The sequence below is a fragment of the Anser anser genome (assembly GCF_964211835.1).
Source record: "Anser anser genome assembly, chromosome: 20".
NCBI lineage: Eukaryota > Metazoa > Chordata > Aves > Anseriformes > Anatidae > Anser > Anser anser.
In genome coordinates, this window is record NC_139741.1 from 5,979,310 (window position 1) to 6,004,233 (window position 24,924).

The window sequence follows — 24,924 nt, forward strand, 5'->3', positions numbered from 1 at the left end:
AGTGGAGACTCTTATTTTGGGTTCCTAATCTAGTTTTACTCCAGACTGTTGTTAAAACTTTCCTCAAACTTTTCGTAGGGGACTTATGCCATCACAGCAAATGCCAAATGCTTTTTGTTCCCTTACAAAGAAGGGTATGAAAGAAGTTCTGTACCATATGTGTTCCTAATAGTCTTATTGGAACTTTAATGCTTTCACTATCCCAAAATAACCGCCTATCTTAGGCCAGCAAAGTCAGTTTGGGACAGAGGGAAAAAAGTGGTGGAAGTACAAATTGTGCCTGTAAACTCTGCGCTTATAAATCATCAAATTAAAAACTACTCCACTTGTTTGAATGTCTGCAGGATTGAATGTGCCCTTTTTCTGGGCTCATGGAACTTGGCTCCGCTTCGTAGTTCGTAGTTTGCTCACAGCATTACTAGGTTTTCATCTAAAGAGTCACACCCAGAAGGAAAATAAGAATGTTGTTTCTCTCAGGTTTCACCTGCTTCTGGTGTCAGAATGAAATGTCACAGAATACTTGCAAATTGGAGTGGTTTGGTTTTGTTTTTTTAAGGAAACTATAGATGTTACGTGGAACAAACCTATGACAGATGCAATTGTACCAATATGAAAGTGCTTACATGAACGTTTCCCTAAACTTGAGGCACAAATTATGCTGATGTATAAATCCTGTCACTACGATAAACTTTACATACCAGGCATTTTGTTATTACGCTAGCAGGACTGGGGAGTAAGAGTAGTTGCTGGGGCATCGTTCATCTACAAGTTATTTTAGTAAAAAATAAAAATCAGGCAGTATATTCCACATGTGATTCCCTCTCCTGTGCTTTTCAGGAAGCTTTCAGCTGTTTCACCTTTACTTTTGTGACACCAGAATCTTAATATAATCAAGATTTACCTGTGCTCCAGTTTCTGCGTCGCAGAGAAGTTACGGTTTTGACACCAGACTAGGAATTCAACAATAGCTTTATTCAGACCTTACCAAAAGGAAAAGCTTCAAATATCTTGTTTCTCCTGGAGCAGACTTTTTGAAACTGAACGAACAAGTTACTGACTGTATCCTGTGACTTTGTACCAAAAATAAGTAGAGAAGACAACAGTGTTAGGGTCCAGACTTAAAGATGAGACTTTGTACGGAGTTAGATGCACAGAAAGCTAATTCCCAAAATGTTGTTGTTTTCCAAAATTAACTTTCAGATACCAGAAAAGAGGCATAAGGTTATTTAATCTGAAACTTACAGTTTTGTAGTTCATTTTCTCTAAAAGTCATAAGCACCAGTTCTGAAAAAAAACCTGCCTGTTGCCAACTCTTGGTTTCCCCCCTTGCCATGCAGGCAAGAATGTGAAGTATTTAACAGGACACAAAACTAAAGGTCAGTTTAAAAGTCTTCAGAAACCAAGATGTCCCTAAATATAAGTCAAATATGAAACGACCTCTTGGGACAGAATTGCTATATGCCCTGGAAACTTTAATACACCCTTTTCTGGCCAGGTAGCATGGGGACGAGGGCAAGGTGTGAGCAACTGGTGAAGAATGTACCCGAGAGCCTGGTTACACTGGAGCAATCCTCTGTAGCAGCGTAGAGACTGTAAATCTCAGCTTGTTCTCACCAGGACTGCAAAGCTCCCGATGTCGCGATGTGGAATAGTGCTCCTGCTGTCAGAACTCGTCTTACTTTCTCAGCAATGAGTCCTTCATAAGGGTAGCCTTGCTTTCTTTTTTTTTTTAAGGTGCTCAGCCTAACTTTACTGCAGCAAACTGTCCCTTTCAGCTCAAGGGGGTCGTACCAGCTAATACACTGAAAATCTTGGCAGGGATTTGGCTCCACGTTCCGCTAGGAGCTGCACAAATCTGCAGGGGCTGCATTTGTAGACAGGAGAGAAGTAGGAGGTAGCAGGCCTACAGGTACAAAATTATTTATCCATATTGTCACAAATATCTATTCCTGACAGAAAACAAGTCTGGGGGATAAACCTGTCTGGGAACATGCATTGTACTCATTTCCATGGCAGCTCAGGGGCTGTGTCACACTGTGGATGCTCAGGATGCTTCTCTGAGCTGGGAGCTGAGAGCTTCTGGCCTTACCCAAAGACAAAACAGAGGGAGAGAGACCCCTCATTGGGGAGCACAGGGAAATGTTCGTGTTATATCACTTTATCCAATTCAGGTCTTTCCGAGCTTTGTTGTAGGAACTCCCTTTCATTTTTATAAGGAGGAAAATCTTTTTAACTGGGCTTGCAGGTTTTGTATCTGTTCAAGTGACAGAAGTGTGCGTTGGTGCTACAAATACAACTCTACGCAGAAGTGAGTCCAATAGTTTTGCTGAGATGTATGTGCGTGGCTTGTAGTTATCTACAACTGTTTGTTGCTGAAACTGTTGGCCTGTAAGATATTAAAGGATACAGTTATATGGGAACGCTTTGAAAATTAAAATAAATTAAATGGCTCCTTCCACAGGTGTGCAATACCTTTACAGTTTAACACAAAATGAACAAGAGAGCTGACAAGTTCATATAATGGGGCAGCAAACTTATGCTCCGTGGATCTATTGTCCTCTTCTGCATTACTGGTGGCCACATCAAGTGTTAGGATAGGCCCTGTCTTTTCCTGCCCCTTCTGTATCAGAGATGTGCTCAGCCCTGCTTTACAGGTGTTACTTCACAGATTTCAAAGTCTTTTCCGTCTGTCCTTTTCCTCACATGAAGAAAAGCAGGGGTGTGATATAAAAAGGGTGTAGCAACTCTAATTCGTACACTTAGTTTTCTGTTTCAGGCTGTGGGAGAAGGCCCCTTTCTGCTCGGGAGAGAGGAGTCACAGGTTAAATACTGCCCATCTCTGCGGAGGGGAGCCTTAGGTTACTGCTTGCTGCCTTCCTGGAGAATACTGACGTGTGAAGAGCCCTGCTCTACCAGCTGTGTCCCTGCTCAGTACGCTTGTATGTTCTTCTTTTCCAGACTGCAAACAGTTTAGTGCTGATCTGGCCTTATATAGTAATTTCCTATTATTAGAAACATTTCCTTGGGACCTTGTTCAGGGAGTAGCAGAGGGAAATCCTGTTTCCTTCTTCTAACATGCAGGCAAAGCAGCACTGTTCACTCTTCTCTTATCTAGTGTCGGTAGAAAAAGAAATTTTTGTTATGCTTTCCAATCTTAATCCCTTTCTAACACTAAGACTCTTTTCAGAAATGCAGAAAAAGAAATTTGAAGGAATAGGAACTGTCAGTCACCAGTGTGAGCTGTAAAGCGTTGTCTGCAGCCTGTAAGTTTTGCTTGTTCTTTCTCAGCCATTTTTCTGTCTCTCAAAATGAGTCTTCCTAATGCCTTGGAAAACTGCTTTTTCTTTTTTTTTTTTTCTATGTTGGCTCGTGTAAAAAATAATATAATAGGATGTTTTACCTGGATCTACCAGCGTATCTGTAAAAAGCTAATGGCTGTGGTTAAAAAGAGGAACAATTTTATGCTAAGGAGAGAGTTGTTTTTGTTGAGTGTGCAACAAGGAGGTGTTTTTAAAGGAGAGATTGGTCACCGAAGCACAGAGATATGTAAAGGCTTTGAACACTTAATTTTTCCTGTGAAAACATTTTTTCCCCTTAAAAGGAAGATGTAGGTCCTGCCACTGGGAGTGACTGTTTAGAAAGTCAGTTGTGAGGAATGCACATCAGCTGAACTGAGTCAGGCTGTTTGTATTAACAGCTCCGTCAAAACGGCTCTTCTTGTTCTTGCCACGGACTCTGCAGGGGAGCTGCTTAAAATTATTGTATCAAAGCAAGGGCAAAGCAATCAAACTGAATTAACTGTTGTTTTGAAACTCTTTGCTATTGAAGTTAGTTCAACAATTACTGCTGGATTCAGAATGGGTAAGTTGCGTTTGTAAAATCAGCTAAAGTAACGACTGCCTTGCAGTCCTGTAGAGCACCCAACAAAGCCTTGCAAAGGGCAACATGCGAGCGCGACGCGGTGAGAGTGTCCACATGCATGAGACCAACTGGCATCATATTAAGGGCATCTGGTAATTATGAGGTAGGACTTTGTTCTGATGGTCACTGTCAAAGCCGGTCATCCATTTCTGTTTCGTTGGTTCAGCAGAGAACAACAACAAGGAAAAATTATCGTAATTTGTTGCATTAACCCAGTTTCTGTTTTCACTCGCGTCATAGACCCTGAATTATTGTGTGTGTGCAGGAGCCATACCTAAATACGAGTGCTGCATATGGGCTATTAATCTGCCGTTTTTCAAATGTGTTATCGTCAGAGGTATCGAAACAGTGAATAGCACTTACAGCGAAAGTGTAGGAGTCCAAGGAGAGCATCTTAATTTTCTGTAATATTCCAGCTTTTTGTATTATTCTTGTTTATTTCTGAAAGACTGAGCTTGGGAAGAAGAGAAGTTCAGTGTTCTCACTGTTGAAGCTTCCTTGAAACAAACAAAACCAGTATTGACAGTTTTAGGCATTACAAAGCATAAATTAGAATCCAAAATAATAATTTAAATATTCTTTGTCTTCTGGGTTTTGAACCCTTTTGGCCACACCTATCATATTTTTAAGCTTTTGTCTACAGCAGTGCAAACACATTCACACAGAACTCAAGGATTCAGAGAAGTGGTGATGTCATCAAGTTCGTGGTAAAATTAAGGAACTCTGCAATCTAGAGACACCTCTTTAGTGAGTACAACAGGCTGCCGATTTAACCTTCGTGGCTCTGCAGTTTCATAACTGACCAGGAATGCTGTGTCTCCAGGGTCCAATGTCCTACATCCAGGTTTCTTTTGCTAACTTCTTGTTTTGGGGACATCTGGTCACGCTGCATGGGGAAGGGAGAGGTGCATCAGTACAAACAAAAGGGGGTAGAAACCAGGCAATTGTTAGCAGAACTAACAGTATGGGGAAGAGATTCTGCCTTGTTATCAAGCCTGTTACAATATTTAATGTTGCTTCTTTGGCAGGGCGTTGATTTATTCAGATGTTGTGCGGTCAGACGTTTGTCCTCTGCTGGAACACAGCTTTTTTCCTAAGCAATGGGCCAGATGTCTCTCAGAACCTCCAGTTTCTGCGATAGGGTGTCTTAAAAATGTGAGGCGTTTTAATCAGTTTTTCAATCAGTATAATGTGGACAGCAGGACACACGTGGTAGGTTAAAGAAATTTCTATTTTTTGCAAAATACTTTCCTCTGACCTGCAAGAGGGAGTCTCTCAAATTCCTGGCCTGTTTAGGGTGGTTTGTTTCCCATGGTGTCTTTGCCAAGTACTTTCTAATTATGGAATGTGTGTTATTCTGCAGTTCTTTTGCAAGGCAGAAATAATGAATATTATTTAAAATACATATCTATGCATTTATAGATGAACTTGATCCTTTGTTTTTGGACTAATGTAGATGTGATCCACATTGTCTTCTGAATAGCATAAACCAAAGCCCGAATCTCTTACCTCCAGATTTATCTTGTGTGGTAGAATCTGCACAGCACGGGCACAGACTGTGGTTTGCTTGCTTCCAGTTTCACGGGGCCAAACTCTTTTTCAGGAGAGCACTGCTCGCGGGTGTAACGTAGCAAGTCACGCAGTGCTCCGGGAGCCTGTCGGAGCAGGGCTGACAGGAAAGGCTTCCAGTCCCCTTGCTTTGAATGTGAAATTGTATGCAGGGAATCAGCTGCTTATCAGCATCGAGCAGAGCAATCCCAGTGCTCTGATCCAGGGTTTCTATGAGTCACTTCTAACTGGTGAGGCCTGGAAAACTTGATTCATCCCTCTGTGCCTGTAGTAGGGACACAGAGCTAGCTAGCCACCCTCAGCAGAAATCAGACAAGGGCTGGGCTCTCTATTACTGGAAAGGAAGAGCCTGGTTTTATCACCTTAATAGCATCAAGATCTTATAAATCAAAATTATGGTAGTTATCTCTGCTTTCCAAATATTTGTTCCCTCCTAATTTAGGCTAACCCACAAGCAGGAGCGTTTTACCCAACAACAGTTGGGTGGTAGTTTGGTTAGAGAAAAGTAAAATGTATAAATAATGCAGGTTCCGCTGCATTAAAAACAAAAAAAAAGCCAAGGGAAATGTGTAAAAATGTACTTCTGAATATACTTGTTTATTCTGCTCTTAGGTGGCATTTTCAGGCTTAAGATGTGTTCTGAGAAGGATCGCTAGGAAGCGGAGACAGTGGGGAAGGTGAAATTGCTAGTGTGAAGATAACTCCGTGCTGGTACATAACTTAAAATTGAAACATGAATTTTACTGACCTCTGTGTTGCTTGGCTAGACTAGACTGATTAGAGGAATGATAATGGAGAGCTGACATTCTCCTCCTGAAGATTTAGAGCTGCCGGGCTACATTTCTAATTATAGGTGGAAAACTCCTGGCTCAGGGCTTGCTGTTGTGATTCAGTAACGGCTGATGTGGCTCAGTTTGGGAAGTAAAGCTTAGATTACCTTTGATCTTAACCTGTGCACCTGCACTGAGCAGGGTTTTGGATTATTGTTTATTTCTTTCAATGAAATGAAATCTCTAAATAAATGCTCCAAAGCAGGCCAACACTAAACCCACCTTTGAAACGTGTCCTCCGGCTGCTTCCGTTAACAATTCACGTAACTCCTCAGTTTGTTGACGATCAGAAGCAAATAAAAATCACGGCAATTAGAGTTGTGCAGGGATTGAGAGGTGTTACGAGTTATTTTTCAGACTGGAATCTAATTAGGGCAGAAGAGCTGGTGGCACTGCAGCTCTTCAGAAGGTGTTATACCGGCTTCATCACAAGTCCTTGCAACTGCTGGCACCTTCCTCATCTGACGAATGACATCTACCACAGCGCGGGATCTCTGAGATCAGTGCTGGGGCCTTGGGTCAGAGCTAATTAGAGAGCAGTGCTGCACTGAACCACTGACATCGGCTTCATTTCTTGGGTTTTAAATAGCCTCCTATTGAGCAGTGGCCACGCATGGCCCTGTTTTACTTTACTTGATTTACTTCAAAACTTTTTAGCTTTTCACTTTATGTATTTTCATTTTAAAGCTTGGCTTTACCTTTACTGTAATAGAATTTGGTAAGTTAAAAACTGAAACCCTACAGGCAGAGCTGGCTCCAGATAGTGCTGGTCGTGAAACAGCAGCAGTCGGGCTTGGGAATGATTTCATGGCTCTGCTTGCTCAATGCTTAGAGAACCTGCCTTTTGGTGCTGCAGAGTATGGGTGGTGACTGCTCTGTGGATGTCTGTGAGTGCAATCCAGCAGCCGAGATGCTTGTAATGTTGGTTCTGGGCAGGTAAGTGAAGTTAGGCTTATTCAGTAGTGCCTCATGCTGCCTGGGGTCCTGCAGCCACATCCGATCTGAGACCTACACACCTAGGGACCAAAGAGTCTTTAGAGAAAGGAAATCCATTCCTTTCGGCTTTCTTCTTTTATTCTATCACCATGACAAAGCCCGATCTAAACTCAAGCCCTAATATTCGTAGAAATCGTATCAAAATCAATGGGAATATAATCTTTCTTGCAGCTTATTGTCTTCTGAAAAGAGGAGACTGCAGCCTCTCTCTTGCACCAGCTCAAATACTCCTGAGATGTAGGTATCACACTGAAGTCGTCGTCACACTGAATACCAGCTGTCATCACTGGTTCACTACTGCACGGATGTGAACAGAGGTGACAAACCGAACAACACACTTCCCTCAGCATGTGACTAATTTGGAGGATATTATTTCTTTTCTTTTAAGTGGGGAAGGCTTCTATCATGGTTATATTTTTTATTATATATCATGTTTTATTTTTTTAAGTTATCAAAATGCATACTTTCCAAATTCTGTTACAGGAAGGGTAAAGTTGAGCTTTAGGATAAATCTCCGTGTAGATGTTTTCTCTGTGCAGATGTAAGCATTTAGCGCAAGTGACATTTGAAAATTCAGCTGATGAGTTTATAATGTTACGCTAAGTTGGAGACCTCCGGACTGCAGGTGCAAGGTAGGTGTTTTGCCTTGCGTGCGGGCAGTGCCTTATACACTCTGGATAAACACATGTTGAATTTGTAGCTCCTGGCTAATTGTAGAGTCCCATATCACAGAACATTTGAAGAGAGGGGGCTGTTAAGGGTGGTATAAGGGAGGAATGGGTGGCAATACGCCTTGTGCAGGTTGTCATATCTGCGTTGCAAGACTTACAGACAGAAACCCATCCTCTTCTTCAAGCTGCCACGAGTCAGATCAAATGGATGACTAATTTTTTCGGATGCTTGGAAATGGCAGTTCACGTGGCTGAGGGCAGAAGTCGCCTCCTGCAGGGGTCTGTCTGATCTCCAGCGCAGCTGGCAGGCAGCAGCTTTGTGTGCTCGCATGTGAACTGCTTGTGACCTGCAATACCTGACAGGTGCTGTGCTCGGCTGGGCCCTGCGCCAGGGTAGCGTGCTATCTGTAACAGCTCTCTGGCTTCGCTGGCTGTACCTGAAATGTCTTTCAGGATAGGCACAAAGCTTAGGCCATCGAGGAGCGAAATAACAGAATAATTGGATAGTTTAAGTTGGAAGGGACCTGCGGGTCCCTGCAACCCTGCTTCGAAGCAGGGCCAGTTTAGATCAGGTTGCTGAGGCCTCGTCTGGTTGAGTCTCGAGTATTTCCAAGGATGGCGTTTCACAATTTCTTTGGGCCCCTATTCCAGTATTTGATGGCTCTTATTGTGAAAAGTAATATAATTATTTCATAATATCTCACTGGAATTTCCCTACCTCCAAGCTTGTGTCTATTGCCTCTTGTCCTTTCACTTTCCACCTAAAGCACATGCAAAAACTGCGTGCACGTTTTTGTCAAACTGCCCTTAGCTCTGGATGCTGGGGGGTTTCACAGCCTTGGGGTAGCTGCGGCCATTAATATCTTACGTGAGACCAAACCCCGGTGGCCTCTGAGACAGTTAGACGTGCTCCTTGTGATTGTAAAGGCCTGTAAGGAGAGGTCGTACGGGGTAGGGCCGGTTATTTTGTGCTAAGGGCCTCGAGGACCTCCGTGCAGAGGGGCTATTTCGAAGGTGGGTGTCTCAAAATGTTTCGGGAATAAAATATTGCTGAGCAAATACACTAAGTCCTTGCAAGGACGGGCAAACTGTCTTACCCCAGGACTTTTTGTGGTCCTTTGATTTGCAGCGAGAACGATCACAAGTGTGATTATAAGCCCGGGAGATTTTGCTGTGGTTGGGGTGAGTTTGGAGAGGATTAGGGGAGCCCTCTTGATGCTGCTGCTGCTGTTCCAGCGCACAGATTTCCCGTAGCAGAGCATACGGCTTCCTGTCCTGTTTGCTGTGGTTTTCTCTTGGGCTCTGCACCAGTTTTTCCATCGTCTGTGATTACTTTCCGTTTTTCCCGTCGTTGGGCAGTGGGGACTGTGCCTGCAGGCTGCAGCTGACTTCTTTCCTCTTGGACTGCCTCTCATGGTCTGTGCCCGTGTGTGCCTCCTCTTTGGGAGGGGAGGAGAGTTCCCCTCCCTTTCCTTGTAAAACGCCCTCTCCAGGATGCTCCAGTAGGAGCTGGTGGGAGGGAGGGAGTTCTGACTGCACTGAAATGTCATAAAAAAAAAAAAAAAAAGAGGAAAAAAAAATAAGGCAACTGACAGAAGAGAGAACTTGTCCTCAGATTCCTGCTTTATGCCGCAGCGTAAACCAAGTCTCTGAAAGTGCTGTGAGAGCTGGAAGGAGGCAGAAATGAAGTTCAGAGGCGCGGTAAGCTTTATTGAACTCTTCTGATATTTTTGCAGTTTTGAGATGCGTACCTAGTCAGAAGAAGGGAAATAAAGGTTCCAGGGTTTCAGCAGGAAAATGAAATGTTTGAGCCGGCTTTGTGAAAGGCGCTTCAGTCAGAAAGTTACGCGAAAGTGGTTGAAATAGGGGGAAAAAAACAGCAGGAGACAGATGTTTGGAGGTGGAAGCCAAGGTGGGAGTTCAGAAAGTGGGAAGAGAGGGGGGCAAGCGGCGCGCTGCTCCAGGGGAGAAGAAAGGGTGGAGCTTTCGCTTGGGTGGAAGGGGCATGAACGGACCCTGAGGGTGGTGGGCACAGGTTGTGTCCTACCCAGGGACACCCGGCTTCTTTCTCTGTGCTCTCACCCCAGAGAAGGGCAGGAAATACCTGCTTAAGGACTCATTGCCACTCAGTTCCTCCAGGGTGTATTTACTTCAGCAAAACTTTGTCCATGTTTTAGCAGCAACCAGGAAGCCCGGGTCTGTGTACTGCATTGCAGAACTACCGAGAGCTTAGAAAAAGGAGCGTGTGGCAAAAGCTTGAGAGGATTAGGATTGTTGCTTGGAAAAAGATGAATAAGAGAGGAGAAAAAACGACGTACACAATGCTGCGACAGTGAGGGCAGACCGTGAGCTTCTGTTCTCTGTGGTGTGACACAGGAAGAGGGATGTTCATCTAAGTTAAAGCTGTCAGATAGATGTACAGATTATTTTCATGCAACGCATAGCTGTGCCACGGAATTCACTGCCAGGGGAAGATGTCGAGGTCAAGAATGAGGGAACGTTATAAAAAAAGACCGTATGCGGCGTTTGGGCTGGGTAAGAATGTCCAAAGCTTTAATTGGTAAAGTTACTAAATTCAGGAAGAGAAAGTTTGAAAACGACCCGTCTCGAGGTTTAAACAACTCTCTAACTGTTGAACCAGGGTGTCCCATCCCTGCTCAATCTAGAAATCCTTGCATCTTTTCCCAAATAGTTTAGTGTTGACCGCTGCCTGAGAAGCAGTCGTGGAGACGAAGGGAAGCACAGAGCTCGCGGAGGACCTGCCAAGCTACTTCCAACAGCAGGGTGTTTGGATTTCTCCTGGCATGGAGGAGCCAGCAAACCTATGTCCAGCAGTGGATATAGAAAAAGGCATTTTAGGTGCAATACATGCGAGCGTGATAGCAGCGATGTTGTCTAGGGTGGTGGTTGATATTCTCCGAAAGAACATGTGGGTGTGGAAGTGCCCTTCTCGTGCACCGGGAATGCACTGGAGTGCGCCTGCTGTTTGGAAAGTTTTACTATCTTTGAAAGCCTTAATGGTCTGAAATGGCTGTGTGGGGTGTGTGGAATCCAGCGCAGAAGGTGGGAACCGGGAACGTCTAGTGCGGGGAAGGGCAGAGCGCAGCAAGAATAACAGTGTGAGTCACGCCGTGTTGGTAGCGAGATGCAAGGATGTGCGCGCTTAGAGGGGACTGCAGCAGCGGTTAGAAAAGAACAAGGAGTGGGGCCACGGGGGCAGCACCCCATTGCTGCGAGCTGGGAGGCGAGGGAAGCCAGTCCTTGCCATCTGAAGGCCAGGGTTTGAGCTTCTGCTCCCCTCTCACCTGCTCTGTCTGAGCTAAGTCAAAGCAAAACTGAGCTGAAAGTGTTGTGGGAAGGCAGAGATCCGAATTTTGGTTCTTGATGTTTGTCGTCTGTTTGTCTTCTGCGGCTGCTGTAGGATGCACAGGCCTGAGCTCGCAGGTGGTACTGCTAGGTGTGCTGCTATCAGCAGCATCTCTGAGCTACCAGCAGCTTGTGCCACCTGGTCAGGAGCAAAAACGTCAGCTCCCTAAATACAGAAATTCAGTGTATTCACTTCTCTAGCCTTTGTGATTTTTCTGGTTTGCCTCATTCATTTTTCTTGCTATTTTATATTGAGCTTGTTTATTGAAATATCAGCGTCCCTTCTGAGGGGTGAACAGTTTTTCTTTCCTTCAGATCAGTTCTTAAAATTGCTTTTGTCTTTTCACTAACAATTGATTCTCTTTTTCCTAACCCCACCCCCCCGCCAAAAAAAAGAGTATCATCCAGAAAATATAATTATATAAAATATAATTAAAATATAAATATAATCACGCAACAAACAATATTACCTGCTTCCCATGCAAATCTCCATGGCTTCCTTTGCTTTATGGTCCATCATTATTTGCATTTCTAATTTACATATGAGCTCCTTAGATAGATTCTTACTATTCTAAATATTGCAAGTGTCAAATGTCATTGATTAATATATTAAGAGCAATAATTAACTGCAGCAACATCCACACCCTGCGTTATTATTTTTCAAAGATTAAATTTTTGCTCTCACAGTTTTAACTCCCCATGACCTACATGCATTTAATAGATACTTAAAATATACAGACAGTGTGATTACATTGCTCGCATTTCCCATTCTGCTTTCATTTCAGGGTGGGAGATTAAATGGCTCTGTAGCTTGGAAAGTGGGGGAGACAGAACTTAGGGATAACTACCTTCTAGGCAGTTTGCTAACAGATGTAAGAACAAATCTTTGCAAGAGCAAAATAAGCTTGCTTCCCCTATATTTCTGATTATTTTATGTTTTAATGTATTCCAGCTTGTCTCTACGTAAAATATGGAAGACTTAAAAATAAATACAGGAACTAGTCAAGGAAGTGGCACTTGTCTCTCCTTAATATCATTTTGGAATAGTGTGTTCTATAGTTAAATCCGTTCAATATGTGTTTTAGGATCAGGAGGGAAGTATCAGAGAGGGAGAACCATGTTCTAGCACAGGCAAAGTGCTCCCTGACTCCAGACATTCCTTTGTTGGCGATGGAGTGCTCTGAAAGAAGCCAGAATCAAAAAAATCGTTCGGCTATAAATGGTCCTTGAGTGGCAGCAGCTGACATGGTAACTTCTTTGCAAGGTTGTTCCCTTTTTCTCTATGACATGGTAACTTCTTTGCAAGGTTGTTCCCTTTTTCTCTACTAGTCCATGTCCTCAGAGTTTTTATCTGTTCTTGATCTCATTCAGTCTGAGCATCCTGATTTGTCTCAAGTTGCCTGCTCCAAACAGCTTACCACTTTGTGGGAAATATGGCACTCGTCATTGGGATTCCAAAAAAAAAAAAGAATGTTTGATTATTAAACAAGCCCAATACATGAGATGTGTCCCATATAAATTCTTGCTTGAGCTCAGGTAGCTTCAGAAAGGGCAGGCAAATCCACGTGTTTGTTTGAAGAGGATTTTTACATGAGCCATGGGGCTGTCTGTCAGGGAACCCTCTCTCCACCCCAGCTGTTGACTAACAGAGTGTTGTGTGTCCGAAATGCGTGGCTGATTTTCAGGGTGGCAAAAGGTTGGAGAGCACCAAGTGGCTGCACTTCGATCTGTTGGGATTTCACTAGCAGGCAGCAAGTGCTTGACTAAGATCCCTTAATTCAGATCCACCTTAGCTGCTTTCATTACTGCTTTCTCAACATAAAAGGAAAGAAAAGCTATCCCATTCCGCACCTCAGGAATTGAGGCCCTGGATAAAATAGTTGATTTTTGTCTGCTCTGCAGTCTAGCCCATGCCCTGTCCAAACCCTTTCCCAGGCTGTAGAGTAGAGTAGAAATTGGAGAATTTTATTTTCCTTCCTGCAGCTTTGGCATGACACTGAAGAATGTTACACAACCCAGGAGACAAATGTGCTTTAACTGCCACCTCTCCACAAGAAGTTCGTTATTGGTTTGAACTTCTTATTGTCCTCTAGAATCTAATCTGAATTTCCCCTCCCACTCACGTTTGGTCCTTGCCAGTTCTTCCGTTCCCGGCTTTGTAACTATTTCTGGAACCTGCAGATCAATCATCTTTCTCTTGATACCGAGATAAAAGATGCCTGACTCTTTCCATGTGGCACCAGCTTCCTGCAGTCAGCGTACCGCAAGTCTTCTGCTCTGCTGAATGGATGCGAGCTCGTTTGTGACAATGCATCATCAGAGGAAAATATTACAAACATACTTTATAGATTTAGAAGCAGAACTCTCATTTTTGTTGTGCGACTTTTCTTTCTAAATCAGGTGATGATAAAGCTTCCCTGCTCCATGTAAGACCGTTCGCTTTGAGAGCTCCAGGTGTTTTCGCACGCGTCGCTCAGGGATGCTCCAGGAAGAAGTCAGCAGCACTTGTGTGTCTGGAATTGCTGTGTCAATACTGGCCACTCAGTTACCCCTCTGGGAATCAAGGCTAGGAAATTTTGGTATAAAAGACTCCTTCCTACACACATGTTGGGATATTGTCTATTGCACAGCCGTGGACCAGCTCGTGAACAAAGCAGTGGTGGGAGTTACTTGCTCAGTTCATGTCGGCCCTGGGCTCCTGTGCTGGTGGCAAAGAGTTGCCCTCTCTCTTCTTCCTTCACAAAAGAAAAATTCCCCAGATGTGCTCAGACTGACTGAGTGACTCAAGTGCTTTGGAACTTGTTGTGCGGAGTTCAGAAAGCCTTGGGTTTTGTTTTCGAGGTGTATTGGATCTCCAAGTCCTGAGCAGAGGAAAGTCTTTATCATGCTTTTGGCACTTCGCACAGTTTAAAAGTAAAATATTTGTTTACACCTTCGCAATACTGTGTCAGGATTTACAAACTCAGTAACTTTTGTACTCCTAGGAGCCGTTCATAAGGGTATTTTCTGGTCTTGTTGACTCTGTTGCATGAATACAAAGAAAGGCTGGAACATCAGCCAAAATAAACCTGGCTCTGCAGGCTGCATTGAGCAGCACCAATTCACACCAGCTGAAAGTCTCTCCCAAAATGTAATCACACGGAAGAAAAAGGCATGTGGAAGTAGCACTGCTTTGGTAATTGCACTGGCTCGGTCCCACCATTCAGGAGTGACGGCTTTTCCTTTCCTGGCAGCGAGCCACTGTTGTGCTGACAGCTCTGGAGAAGAGATTAAAAGCAAGGAGTGGGTTAAAATAGTGTGGGAATGAGTCCCTTGGAGCTGTACCTCGGGATGGGCTCAAGAAATGCAGTGGCCACGGTCAGCTTGTGTTCTCCCGAGCAGGAGTGACCATTAGGACGGTGATTTTAGGGAGGAAAGATGAGTTTGAAAGAGAAGGCAGCAGCACTCCTAAGCCCACAGGCACCAACAGGCACCAAGATCAGGTGGAGATTGCTCAGATTTTTGCAGTTCCCTGCTTGCAGCCCATGCTGGGTGTGAGAGGCCCAAGGTAAGGCATTACCATGGTATATCCCACAAAGGCAGGGATCCTTAGCCTCGTCCTTCTTTTGAGTCCTGTAGGCAGGGTGAGGATACGTGTGGCTGAGGTGACCTAGCTACATGTTACTGTCGGGCATCTGTGCTCCCTTTCCTTCTTGCCCTGAGTCTGACACTCGCCTGATCCCAGGGTAAGATGATTCAGCTCAGGAGTTGACAGAAAACTGCCAGGTTCTTTTCATCTGCTTATTGTTTTGCAGGTTTATGGTTTATTGTTGTATTGGTTTTCATCGCTTCAGCTCAGAGGCAGGTAATCGCTTGCGTTAACACGTGCCACGAAGGCAAAATCCAAAGGAGGGGATGCTCTCCTTTTGGTGGTGGTGAGCCGTTAGGCTGTAACTTGCCTCTCAGATAGTTTCACAAGCAGATGAAAATGGCCTAAACTGGCCCTGCTGCTGAAATGCTTCCTCCTGTCAGCTGTGTGAGTGATTACATGTGGAGCTAGAGTGGGAAAATGACCTAGACTAAAATAATTTACAAAAAATCTGCATTGATGTTATTTTTGGTCAGATTTCCAGTCTAGCATATTGCACAAGTGCTAGAGCCAGTTGCACAGAGGGCAGGTGGGGCAGCCCCTTTTGCCTGCGTTCTCACTGTGAGAGCGGCTCGGCTCCCTCTGTGCTCTTTTAGGAAAACTGATTTTCACAAGGAAAGCCCCAGTCAAACCCTCACAGCCTATATTCTCCTAATTACCTGGAATACTTGCTCCCTACCACAGGGCTTTCAGAATTGTCCAAGCTGATCTCTTGCATAGCACAGGCCACAGGATGTTGTAAATGAGCAGTACGTCAGCCAGAGGTGTTTTGGCAGAGATAAATCTATCTATTAAAAGCAAGTCGTGCTGCAAAGGTGCTAAGGGAGTGAGTCCTGTTGCTGCTTTAAGTTAATTAGCTTCGCTGTGACATTCTTTTAACTCCCAGCCAGCGTTTTCTAGCATTAATTTACAGCCACCCGATTTGATGTCTGCCTGCTAACATAAAATAACTAACATTTTAGTTATTTTTATGTTGTGCCTCACTGTCATACTCATCATTCAGTAGGAATATACGGTCATCTTTGTGACTGTATTCCCAATGTAGTGTCATCTTTGTCCACTTTCTTCTTTCTGCATGACTGTTCTATTTCCATTTTTAAAAAGAATTGATTTTTATCCCCCTCAACACAGCATCTGTTGAAGTTAATGGTAGTGAAATGGTTAATGTAGACATTTTAAGTTGGTGGTAGGCTTGGACCTAAGCAATAAAGCAAACGATCAGATGGTGGCACAGAGGAGCACGTGGTTTGTGACTGACGTATTGTATTTGCATTGAACTTAGCCTTGGGAGGGTACAGCACTGCCTAAATTCTGGAGAATCTGACTGTATCATGGGGAGAACATAACCTGGTCATGTTTAATTATTGCTGGAAAGTTGCATTTAGTTGTTTTTTTTAGTGGACCGAAAATTTGGGGTATTAATTTTCTTCTCACTGAAAGAGGTTGAACTTCAACGAGAGGAAAAAAGCATGGAGCAAACTGACAGCTTCTTAGGCTTAAATGCCTGTCCCGAAGGAGGCGGCCGAAGTACAGTGTTCTGTGTTGGAAGTGGGATGGATTTGCTTCTTCCTTAGGCTGGATGCCTACAGCTGGGATCGGTTTGTCCCGAGCTTGAGGGAGTGGCTGATGAAAGAGCTGCTGAAACTGCTAAGTGACGTTTTCTGTGAAAGTCTTCAGGATTATATAAACTTGGATTAACTGTGCGAGGGTGGAAGTTTCTCCTCAGTCATTTTTTTGAGGCAGCTGTTTTAAAACTGTATTCGTAAGCTCAGCCACTTGCAAACTACTGATTTTCTTCCGTTACTGCCTTTGTTCCCATTACCTTGTCCGAAAGCTGCTCCAGAATTACATGGCTATGATATAAGCCTTCTAATTCCTAGGCAGAGTTTATTTGTATGTGGTTTATCCCTGTTTGTTTTGCCAGTGATGTCCTCTATCTCACCACCTTTCTTCTCCAGGGCTTACACCTTTCCTTTTTGCCTTGACAAAGAGGGTAGAAAAAAGCTAACAAAACACTTTGCTGAAGGCATGGAGGAATTGGTTTGGAAGGTTTGGACGTTTAAAAAGGATTACTTATGACAGTACCTGCAGAATTCTCCCAAACTTGGCCTTTCAGAGCTTACAAATCAGGCCTTCCAGACTATGAGACCAACTTAAAACAAAATAAAAAGGAAAATTAGAATGGTGTTTCTCTGTGATACGGTTTGAGCCATTAAGGTGGATCTGGATTTGGGATTTCCTAGTAGCAACTTGTAGGAGCTAATTTTTCTTTTTGAAAGCTGCTAGTTTCATGCAATGACTTATGCCCAGGCATTTGGCTTTCAGGAAAGAAGCCAATTATAACTTGCATAATTTGGCAAAACTTCTTTTGTAAATGATTGGTAAGTCTAACCAACTGCAAGCTGAGGGAATTTGCACCTATTTGAGCCCAAATTTATACTTCAGTGAGTCTTCCCTTTATTACTACTTAACAAACCTTAAGCTAAGATTTCTTCTGACCAAGGTTGTTTTTATTTTTTTTCCCTGCACGCCATCAGTCCCTGTGCTCTGACCACTATTATATCTTGAGAAGGAGCAGAAAGGAACTACCTGGCAACGTGAGTCAGCAAAAATCATCTACATCATTGTGCAGGGTTTTCGGGCTGGAGGACAGTGTTTCAACAGCGGTCCAGCATTCCTGGTGTGTAAAACTCCTACAGGAGAGGGTGACTGGGTGTTGCTGTTATTGCATGAGCCCGTTCAGGAACAAGCTCCAATGGCATTTGTGCCAGTGATGGGAATATCCCAACAAGAGATCCTCTGAAAGGCAGTAGTGCTTTAGGGAAATGATTTAAGAGAAGGGTGCCTGCTGTGAGGAGTTTGCAAAGTAAGAAGAATTTAAGAATACCATAAGAAAACGCAGACAGATGTGAGGCAAATCGTTTAATACGTTGTATCTCGTCTCTGATTTCTGTATTGTCTCTCATCGTCGTTGCCTCGTACATCGTCTGTCTGTCGGGTCTAATTGCATTTAATATAAATTTTCCCTGCAAGTAGTGACTGAGTCACTCGTGCACATTTCCTCCCCCTGTTTTAGTATGTGAGGTTGAATGAAGTAAGAAGTCAGCAGACCCATGTTTTCCAAAGATGGCTGTGTCTGAACCACATCACAGTGAAGATGTAACCTTTAAAAGAGTGTCAGGAGTAGAAGTTGCTTGATATGTGGGATAGATGTTAGTGTCACAGTCTAAATTCATAGCAGTGGCATGGGATGCCGAAGCGCCCCTTTCTGTTACTACTGAATTTTCCCAGAATTTCCCATTGGGTATCTTGCTAAAGCTTTTAAATTGGTCAGTAATGTGAAGCCGTTTGCTCATGAGATGAATCATCGTTAGTCATAAAAGATTCCTTATGACTTCCCGTTATGAGAGAAAAGGAACAGCAGAGAGGAGAGCACTTTTCAGTCTCACTCCTGCTGAAGGATGCCTGGGAAAGGAAATCCTACTTTTATTCTCTTTATGTAAAATGCTTGTTTGATTAATTGATTTACTTAAAGCGGTTGGAAATTTAGCAATAACTTTTCCCTAATGCTGGCTTGTCTTCCATCAAAACAATTATAAACTAACTGATAAAGTGTTAGTATACATGATCTAACGTTTTCAACAGTAGAAGGGTTATTCTAATGTCCTCTCCTATTTATAGGTTGTCCATGATTAATTGTGGTTAATCATTCTTATGGACTCAGTGAGCTGCACAGAAAACCACACGTCCCAACCTTCCTCTGCTTTTGGTTGCAGGGAGCAGGGAGTAACGGTGTTCGTTTGACCATGGAGAGCGCTCTGACAGCCCGTGACCGCGTGGGGGTGCAGGATTTTGTCCTGCTGGAGAACTTCACCAGTGAAGCAGCGTTCATTGAAAATCTGCGTAAGCGCTTCAAGGAGAATCTGATCTATGTGAGTAACAGAGGGGCAGAAACCAAAGTCTTCACAAGTGACCTGAATTTGGGTATTTGATACAGCAGGCATACCATACTTTGTTCAGCAGTTGTAGGGATTCGGAGACGATGGTATCAGCTTGAATAGACCATGGTTGATCATCTCAGAACAAGTCTGGGACAGGGTAATGTTAATGCATGTAAGGGCCTCTTTTGCAGTGATCCAGTTGAGGTCTACTGGCATTTACTGGTCCTTCCAGCACTGAAAAGCCAACTTACACCACTTTCTACTCACACCACGTTCTTCCATTTCATGAACTCACTCTGTGGTGGACTTTCAGCAACCCCAGGCTTGAACCTAATCCCAGATAGTATATGAGAAATAATCCGGTGTTCTTGCTTGTTAGAAGCACAAAAACCATGCGTAGGTGCTGTTTATCCAGCAAGGATGAGGGGTCTAGCGTAACTCCTGCAATGTCATACTACATGAGGAGGTCGCTTCTTCAGCACCGTTGGCTCTTTGGAGGCCCTTAGCAGCATCCCCTGCTGCAGGCAGGGCTTGTCAACCACAGGAGCTTTCTGAGCAACTCTGGGCTCTCAGAGAATCCGCTGCTAGTCCTTATGTAACCTCTTCATTTTGTGCTTTCTTTTTCAGACATACATTGGCTCGGTTTTGGTGTCTGTTAATCCATACAAGGAACTGGAAATCTACAGTAAACAGAACATGGAGCGATACCGCGGTGTCAGCTTCTATGAAGTTTCTCCTCACCTGTGAGTGGCCTGTGGGTAAACAGCGTAGTTTGTGCCATTCCCACACCGACGTGTGCAGTAATGACATGTGAAAGCAAGCAAATAGGACTTGTCCCAGATAATGCTCTAAAAATCATAGGGATATAAAGGATCTTTTAGAGGGTGTGGTGTACGGCTCTTTCTATTCCTGTTTCTCTCTCCAAAGAGGATGAGTTGCCTTTGCAAGAGCAGTATTTGGAAAGGGAGGTGGTTCCTTCCTGGCTGGAGGAACAGAGCTGCTTACCCAGCCCTGGCAGGACAGGAGTTCATTGTTCCAAGGTTACTTGGGGTCTGCATGTCCGGATCGTGAGTTTCCCCTGCTGCTACATCGCTCATTCAGCATAACGCTAACTAGGGGAAAGAGTATGTATATATGTGCAGTGGTTTCTTTCCTACCTCTCCTGTTACTGCCTGACCAATATTTATCTGGTATTTCCCCTGTTGCTATGATACCATGAGCCTTGTTGGAACAAGGAATGTATTTATTTACATGGTCTGGCGTGGTGAGCATTCCCAATTTCCCATTTGAAAAAAAAAAGTAAAAAAAAGTTTGTGGTTTGAAAGTTATTTTTGAAAGCATTTGAATTTTTTTGTCAGACTGAAAGAGAAAGATGACTGGGAGCTGAGGACGTTTGGCTCAAAAATGCTTTCTTTCAGCGCCAAGGGCCAAATTCTGAGCACTTCTTGAAGGCTTTTTTTTGTGTGTGTGTTTTCTTTTTTTTTTTTCAAGAGGTCTTGGAAGAGCAGATGATATTATTTTTGAGCAAACTATTTGGATTGTTTCTTATTACTGGCACATAACCCAAAAGAGTAAGCAAAACAGAATGCGCTATGAGCACAGAGGGGGAGAGAAACGCCATTACTTGGGAAAGTCTGAATATTTGAAGTTGTATTTGTTAGGGTAAAAATGTGATTTTTGCAGTGTTTCAGGCTTCTTTTGTGGATCTACATGAGAGATGGTTAGACCAGAAAACCCCAGAATTCAAATCTGCTAAGTTTTCCCCTTGATCGAGATGCGTCAGCACATTCTGTTTATGTGTGGATGCCCTAAATAAGAGAGGCCTTCCCCCAAAAAGTAATCAGCAGTAGCTCAAATCAGCATCAGGCAGTTCCTGATGAAGCAACGGAGGTGGTGCAGAGGTAGCAGCTCATGCCTCAGGCTTCATCACTTTGGCTTGTGATCTAGGCGCTCTTACTGGCTCCTTTGTCATGGGATGATAACTTTGTGACTCCCTGGAAAATTGTTGGGACTGTGGCTACCTTTTTATATGTGTGCAGTAAGCGCAGGACTGAGCACGATGGCAATGCTAATGTGTGGCGTGGAGGGCTAGGCAGCTCTGCTTTAATTTCTGTGAGTGCTACACAAAATGATTTAAATCACAAAGTAGCTGATTATTTCCTAAGCTGTTTTCTTCCTTGTTGTAACTAGTCCCAGGAGAAATTGTAAAATGTGCAGCTCGTAAGTAAAAACCCTTGAGAGCTGTGATACCAAACACCAGTGCTGCTCCAACTGGAAAAAGAGTGTTCTTTGTTAACTGTTGTTAGCATCCCATTAAAAAACATTATATCATTTGATTATTTATGCATTTTAAAATATTCTGCAGAGCACTGAAATTATCTGTAGCATGGTACTCACTGCTTCTTTTATAGTATTTCGGGTGTCTTTTTTTGCTATTTCTCTTATTCTAAGCTGATTCTAGAAAGTTTTGCTACTACAGTGTCAAAAGAGTTTAAGCTTGGCCTGAGCACAGGGTTCTCTGGGAAGCGCATCACATGTAGTCATTCAAAGGAGAAAATGTAGCCCTGTGGTCTTGAAACGCAGCATACTTCCCAGGGTGCTGTGTCACATCCTGTCCTATTTATAGCCTGCCGCGGGGCTCGGAGATGGTGACTGCAAATGGGACAGTGAACGTCTTTAAGTAAAGGGGATTCTGCAAGTGGTGTGCATGACTGTTAGCGTTCTGCTTCCAGTACCATAAACTCCCTCAGTAAAGACATGCAATCCAGAGGCAGTTCATAAAATTTAAATGGAATTTATATTTATTCAACTGTTTTGCTTTCAAAATACTCCAGAGACAGAGTTTGGATGGGAAGAGAAGGACTTGATGAATTTAGTGGGGTAAGTGTGCAGTTGTGTTGCTAGGTAGCTCAGCGGTGTTGCCTTAGCACCAGGTATTAATAGACTTGAGGAGGCCATGGCTGTTATTTTGGTGTGATCATTTTTAATTAATTTTACGGCACAAGAATAAAAAAAAAAAAAAGTAGAAGAAGAAGAAGCAAAACCCAATAATTATTAAAAGGTTGTCAAGTGTATGAATTGTATGAAGACAGGGTATGTGCTTGATAACCACGTGTAGGACAGCTGAGGATTTTATTATTGAGGTGTTACGTGAGTGTATTTTGAAGGGCTAATGTTTCTCTTTCCTCTTATCACCTCCCATTGCATCTGGTCCTTCTTCTCTCTTCTTCCATAAGCACTTGCCACCAATGTTTGTCAAACTTATCCTCCTGCTCTCTGGTGTTGTAAAAGTGTGTGATTCTGGGTAAAAGAACCTGTCTGGTCTACTGTGTGGAGGAAAATAGGAGAGAGAGAAAAAGAAATGAAGGAAGAAGCAGGAGTTGAAGCACAGCAACAGTAAACCCTGGTTGTACGCAGGCAGGAGGAGGTGTCTGGTGTTTTGGGTAGTGCTTGGCCTAAGCTGGATGGTTGCTTAATGTAGCCTGCTGGATGTTTTAGCAGTCTGTTCTGGCGTAATCCAGTTCTTTTTATAATCTGAGAGAAGCTACAAGAGGTTGGTTGGGCTATTCAGGAGCCACGTAATGGGAGCCACCCAGATAGCAAAGTGCAGTTGTGACCTTCTGTGTCATCACTTAAAAGATAATCTAGAATAAAGATCAATGGAAAACAAGGAATTTCCTGAATGTAAAGCTTTTTTATCCTGTGTACCAATGTCAAGAAATCATGTATATTTAGAAAATTAAGTTTATCTGCACCAAGTAGTCTTTTTTTTACAGAAAACATTCTCACCTGAGTAGGTGAAATGGTCAGGGAGAGCAAATGGCTCAGCTCTTTCCCCTTTCATAGCTTTCCATATTCACTGTCAAATGCTTTAAATAACATGAAGACCTTTTCCAAAAGAATAGTTTTTAACGGAATTTAGCTTGTTAGATTTATGTTATCACCCTGCAGAAACTTGGCCCAGTGGTTAAGATGTACACAGAGATGTCTGAAAGCGTTCACAGCAATCTCTCACAGCAATATGCTCGTATCCAACGCATGGCCACACATTTCTTTTTGAGGTGTCTCTGCTAGGAGTTTGCGTTACGGGATAGTCTCAGCTGAGGAGTCTCTGCCCTTCACTTGTGGAAACAAACTAATGCCTGGTTGTCGTTGTTCCGTAGCTACGCTATTGCAGACAATTCGTACCGCTCTCTGCGCATGGAGAGGAAGGATCAGTGCATTCTGATATCCGGGGAGAGCGGGGCTGGCAAAACGGAGGCCACCAAGAAGATCCTGCAGTACTACGCGGTGACCTGCCCAGCCAGTCAGCAGGTTGAGACGGTGAAGGACCGCCTGTTACAATCCAACCCTGTCCTGGAGGTAATTCTAGAGTCTGCAGCACTGAAGCTTGACATTGAGTCATAGCAGCAGTACTCACATTTTCCGGCTGAGGGGGTGGAGGCAGCTGGACCCTACTGGGCATGATTAAGCTGTCTGTGCAGCGTGGATAGTGTATCCTGGGAACGCAGGTTCACACCGGGTGGGCGGATCGTTTGTACTGCACACAGGGGAATCCCAGTGTGCTTCCAAGCCAAAGAAATGGTCATCTGCTGCCAAACTCACTTGGCCCTTTCCTGTCCACCAGGAGCAATTCAGAAGTGGCCAGACTGCAGGGGAGAGAGAGGCATTTGAAGCGGGAAGAGTCCTGGTGTGCTGCATAAGTTTGCAAAGCCAGAAGTTGACACATCTCCTGTGGTCAGCTCTGCCCTCTGATAAATGCATTTGTGGGTGCATTTTCTAGTGCTGTGGTGTCCTCTAGTGTCCAGTCCTGAGCTTTCTTTGTAGTTCCCTTTAATATTTCCGTTCCACTCAAATCTGTGCAGAGCAGGAAAAGGTGTGCTCCCCATGAGTGGGAAAACCCTGACAGGCCTAGGCCTGTTAGGTTAGTGCCTGCTGTGAGCAGAGCTGTGGATTCCTGCAAGCAAATAGCTGTGATGAAAGAGGAAGCTTTGAAAAGATTGTCAGTCATGACATATGCTGTCAGCAGTGAATTGGCCTTAAAATAAATTTGCTGGGAGGGTGGAATTGTTTTTAGGGGCATGTTTCATTTGCAATACTTGCACTCGGTATAAAGACCATCATTAGTATTTTGGGTGGTAATCTGTTTTCTTCTTGCTTTCCCGTGCAAAAAGGACAAACCAAAACTTTAATGGCCATAAATAGACAACCAGCATCTTCACCAAAATGTATATAAATAACGTTATTTGATACTGATTTATTTTTCTCTAATCATTTCTCATTTCAGGCCTTCGGAAATGCGAAAACCCTTCGGAATGATAACTCCAGCCGATTTGGGAAATACATGGACGTGCAGTTTGATTACAGGGTAACGTCAAATCTGTTTTATACTTCAGAACGGGTCCCAGTCATAACAGATCTCTGTTGCCTATGCTTTCTTGTATTGATGTGTGCATAGAGCGCACATTCCCTTGCTGACCATGTGAGCAGTCTGGGAGCGAAGTTTGGTTCCAGAGGTTTTTATGGAACACGCTTTCCTTTCTTTCTCCCCTCATCCCTCTATATAGTAAGAGTGAGATTAAGTCCTCTTATTTCTGAGGTGTATGTGCACTGTGAAATGGATACTCCCAAACTAACTCCGCATTAGTCAGCTGTGGACTGAAAATAATCTCTGTCCTCAGTAACTTTACATAGTGTTTGTTTCAATTCTGATTCAAACTGCCCCACGCTAGGAAGATGAACGTAATGCAAGAACCGAGTAGCTAGATGTATCGTAGTCCTTTAAACTTCTCAGTACGTAATTCCTCCACACTCACAGTTTTGTTGTTTTTCATTTGTGTTGAATCCCTTCTGAGAAGGAAGAATACACAAGTCAGGATATCATTCAATACATGCTGTAGCCATGTTCTATATAATTGTGTATTATTTTCACTTGATAGCTCATTTCATGTATGCTTCAAAACTCAAATTGATGTGTATACGCCATGATATATCTTGTAATA

At 43.5% G+C, this 24,924-nt stretch overlaps 1 protein-coding gene across 7 annotated transcripts in view; it reads left to right on the forward strand.

The window, feature by feature from the left end:
• The window catches only part of MYO1C (myosin IC), a 58,863-nt gene that overhangs the window by 17,164 nt on the left and 16,775 nt on the right, over positions 1 to 24,924 (forward strand). For 2 of the 7 annotated variants that reach the window (XM_083806548.1, XM_083806551.1), the window contains exons 2-5: positions 18,758 to 18,913; positions 19,550 to 19,665; positions 23,086 to 23,284; positions 24,210 to 24,290. In XM_083806548.1, the coding sequence (XP_083662674.1) occupies positions 18,758 to 18,913; positions 19,550 to 19,665; positions 23,086 to 23,284; positions 24,210 to 24,290 (552 nt within the window). Of the gene's footprint in view, positions 1 to 3,187; positions 3,264 to 9,531; positions 9,689 to 17,518; positions 17,662 to 18,757; positions 18,914 to 19,549; positions 19,666 to 23,085; positions 23,285 to 24,209; positions 24,291 to 24,924 lie in introns of those variants that run through there. The other 5 variants (XM_083806549.1, XM_083806552.1, XM_083806554.1 and 2 more) reach the window with 5 other exon arrangements.